Source organism: Carica papaya, chromosome 7, assembly GCF_054855325.1.
Source record: "Carica papaya isolate Zhongbai chromosome 7, ASM5485532v1, whole genome shotgun sequence".
In the NCBI taxonomy this organism is placed as follows: domain Eukaryota; kingdom Viridiplantae; phylum Streptophyta; class Magnoliopsida; order Brassicales; family Caricaceae; genus Carica; species Carica papaya.
Window position 1 is genome coordinate 12,041,069 of NC_142315.1, and position 4,229 is coordinate 12,045,297.

General features: G+C 34.1%; 1 protein-coding gene across 3 annotated transcripts; it reads right to left on the reverse strand.

Moving 5' to 3' along the window:
- Positions 1-691: 691 nt before the first annotated feature.
- Positions 692-3,455, reverse strand: RBX1 (RING-box 1). Of its 3 annotated transcripts, XM_022046331.2 has the most exons (5): positions 3,205-3,454; positions 3,003-3,053; positions 2,833-2,892; positions 1,043-1,114; positions 692-933 (listed from the first exon to the last, which is right to left on the reverse strand). In XM_022046331.2, exons 1-5 carry the CDS (start codon positions 3,338-3,340, stop codon positions 896-898), a joined length of 357 nt encoding a protein of 118 aa, XP_021902023.1. In that variant the 5' UTR covers positions 3,341-3,454; the 3' UTR covers positions 692-895. The 3 variants fall into 3 exon arrangements, with proteins under 3 accessions (XP_021902023.1, XP_088064135.1, XP_088064136.1); XM_088208009.1 differs by lacking the exon at positions 3,003-3,053 and having other exon boundaries at positions 3,205-3,455; XM_088208010.1 differs by lacking the exon at positions 692-933 and having other exon boundaries at positions 1,040-2,429; positions 3,205-3,455.
- Between the last annotated feature and the right edge of the window lie 774 nt (positions 3,456-4,229).

Sequence of the window (4,229 nt, forward strand, 5' to 3'; positions counted from 1 at the left end):
ACCAAAGACCAATATCAAAAGCTCCTAACCTTAATCTAACCTTATTCAGTTACAACAATTATACCACAAATGAGTACTTTCACGGCCAACTTTCGAACCTATATCACAACCAGGTAAATTTTTTTCACAATAAATAATTGGATCATTGATTTTGAGGTTACTGATCATATGATTAGTTCCACATGAGATGTCTGATTTCTACAAGACAATACTTTGATTAAATTACTTCAATTCTTAAACAGCACCTGTCATAGGAGATGTCTATCTTTCACCCAAATTTGTTCTTCATAATGTCAATGCCTTGTACGCCCTTACAGTTTTCCCTCACAGCTAGAAGACAGATTGGTATAACTACAATGAACAGTTTAACGACTCCTAAAAGCGTAACCAAAAGAACAAGCTCAGGCGTAACTGCAAGGGAATTAATAGCTATACCCTCTTCTTATAATTGCAATACCTCTCGTCTCCATTCAAAAAAATGTTACAATAAATTTCAGCTTCAAGCTACAGGCACTGATTCATGATTCATTATCCTATTCCTTCTTAACTGTTAATTGTGGCAATTACCTGTTGAATTAGTCATTTTGCATGCGGCCTACAAAATGAACACATCAAACATAATTCCAGAATCGTCAATGCATGCATAAAACTTACACACAAGCAGACTCGAACACAGAGAGAGAAAGAGGCCTAAAACAAAAAGGGTTCAAGCCCGATGGTATTTTCACATATAGGCTGTGGTGCATATGGAAATCCCATTCTCAAATCATAGTGTCATAGGAAATTTGCATATTACAGAACTTGATACACATTAAATGCAATAAGCAGAAATCAGATCTTCTACTCAACATCTTGAAAGCAGAATAAAAACATTCAAATGCTCAACCACACTAGTTTAGTGTCCATACTTCTGGAACTCCCACTCGCTGTTATCTGTACAAACCAAACACCACAATATGAAGATTTCTTTTTCTTCTCATGGATATAACAACACATAATAGAAGATTAAAGACAAATATTTAGAAGAAAATATGCGACATACCCAATGGGCAAACTTGACGAGTCTTCAGCCATCGGCTGATGCAATGGAAGTGAAATGCATGGTTGCAAACTCCTACATTTACAAAATATCAACACCTATTGTTACAATTCTTTTTTTTCCCCAAGAAACTATTGTCATATATCACAAATGTCAAAACTCATGTATGAAGCACATAGACTGCGATAATCTGGCCTAGTTTAACATTAAGCACCATATATATGAAAGAAGCATAAATCCATGGGTCCAAACCCTAACAGGTCCAGATATAGCTCCATAAAAAGAATAGAAGAAGCTCATTTAAACAAAAGAAACTAGTAAGATAATTAAAACATACACAAGAAAAAAATCATAAGCCATGAATTATGTTGATGAAGTGATATTGTGGACTTCACATCGGGATGTCATGCTTTAAAAGAAAATAAAGTGGAATCTACTTTAAATATGTTTTTTTTTTTCTTTAGAAGAGAAGTACTGTGAAATATTATTAAGAAGGCACCAAGAGTACCCATGTACAAAAAAAGTTATTAGATACAAACAAGTAGACAAATCTATCAGGTGATTAAACTCTCCTTCAGAAACCAGCTTACCAGAAAACCATAAATTTATTGTCTGAACCAGTTGCCATTAATCCCATGAAAAGGTGCCACTCAAAAAACTCCTTTATTTCTTTCCCTCAAAATGAAAGTAGGGAGTTCGGTGAGAGACATTCTCATAAATAGGAACTGTGCTACTACTTGAGGAATAAAACAAAGCAATCCGAAGATTGAGGGATAAACATATGTTTACTAAATTATAGTCCATCATGAGCTAAAAGTTTGAACATAAAATCAATAACGAATATAAGGTGAACGAATATCAGGTTTGGTCACTTGTATCTTACATACCAAGAAGAAACAAAAAAGAAACAATAGAACTGCTAGTTATATCTTCAAAACCAAGAAGAAAAAAAAGAAAGCTCATTAGCAGATAATCAATGTTAACTATATTCTAATACTCCTACTCTATATAAGAGTACAGCTATGGACATGATCTATACAATCAATTCAAAACATATTACAAAGTCATAACCACCATATGCTTTCCCAGTAATGAACTAATGAGGATCAGAATATGGAAACAAATTTATAGCAAATCATCACAAGAAATGCCAAATGTGAATGAGACACATAAAAATATCAATGGCATCAACACATAGGAAGCAGAGGGAAACTATATGAGCAAAAGGAAGAGAAACGTAAGCCTCTGCTAAGATAATAATCCAAGATCCTTTAAGCTCAGAAGGCTTCTTATTTTTACTGCTTCAAGTGACAAGACACTATCAGTCATTTCTGGCCCTTTCAACTCAAAGCTCCAGATATTTGTATTCGCTTAGGCCCAAATAGGTATGCTGCATATAATTGTTTTAATCATTTTGCTATATGCTATGATTGATGGAGATGGAAAGTGAAGAGAAAAGGAAAAAAGAAGTGGGTGACAACAATTTTCTGGCATTTTTTCATGGTTAAACAGAAACTATTTGGTAATGAAGGAATTTAAGAAGGAAAACATGGATCATAAGATAGAATTAAGTTCTCCTGAAGTACTATGTAAATCAAACCTATTATAAGCAAAAGCCCAAGAAATGCCTCAACTAGCATGCTCTCCTAGAAGTGTTGCAATTAGTGACACCAAAAATATTCTTTCATCCCCGATAATAAAATAATAAAAATACACAAATAAGAGCTATGGGCCTTGTAAACTAGCTTCTAGAAGAAATTAACTAAGTCGGTAAATGTAGAGTAGAAGCATACCCCAAGCAACAGTGCATTCCTCGCTGGTAGCGCTAGCCTGGTTCGCTTGGCACTCTATGCCTAACCATTAAACCAGTAAACAATCAGATCGCCCGCAAAAGAAAATCAAGATTTCTTTATCTAATGCAAGAGAGAGATTGCAATTAAATCAAGAGGGGAAAAAGACCCACAGAGATCCATAATGTGGTTCCTGCAGATTGCACAGTTATCTACAACAATATCTGCGTTCATCAACCCAAATTCAACACAGATTAGAAACCCTAACGCATAATCACACACACACACACACACACATATATACATACGCACACAGACCAACACATATACGAAAAGGAACAAAACGTATTACGGCGAGGGTTTTGAAAGATATACCCCATGCCCAGAGAGCGACGGCGCTCCACTTTTTGATCTCGAAACGCTTGGGCTTCTTGGCGGAAGAGGAAGGAGCGCTGCTGCTTGAAGCTTCGCCAACCGGAACCATGGGCACATCGGAGTCCAAAGTAGCCATTCTTCCCTATTCCAAATTCCAAAAAGGAACAACACTGATAAGCAAGAAAAAGCTCTGGTAGCGTGGTCTGGGGTTTCCCGAGAGAGAAGGCAAAACTTGGCGAATATGGAGCAACTGCGGAAAACGAAATATAAATACGACCCGGTTCGATTACAATCGGGTATTTTCATTTTTCCACAATCGGACCAGTTTTCGACCGGAGATATTATTTTTCAAACTAAATATCCAAATTAAAAAAGGAATTATATTTTAATATATTTTTAATCGAAAGTCACTAATTTAGTGTAATAATCAAAACATATTTAATCAATAAATAGTTTAATTTTCAAAAATTAAATAAAAAAAATTACTACACAATAAGTAAGAAAATTAAAAGTATTGATCAATTTTAAGCCAAATGTAAATTGAACAATAAAATTGAAAATTTTGAAATAGTTATAAATAGTATTTTGTTGTTTTTTCTTTCTTTTTTTTACTTTTGTGGCAATTAGTAATGCCAATAAAGTACGATGCAGCCAAAGCAAAGATTGTCACGAAACTGCCCCACAAAATAATAAGCTTGCACATGATCGTTATGGTTTCCACAGCAAAAAAAAAAAAAAAAAAAAGTCATGCCACGTGGTAATTGTTTACCGTACATTTATGCCAATTTTGAAACGGACAAGAAATGTGTTAGCACAAGGCAGTGTTATTTATCAATGATTTCTCAAACTGTCATACAACCTCTATTATTTTGTGGCCACTCACAACAAATTTTCAAATCTATTTTTATATATTTATTTATTCTACATAAGAATATAATGTTAAAAATCTAATACCAAATTCTTCTTGTGATGAAGTCCATCCTGTCACCATAAAAATATATTTATTTAAGTCATAAAAAATATAA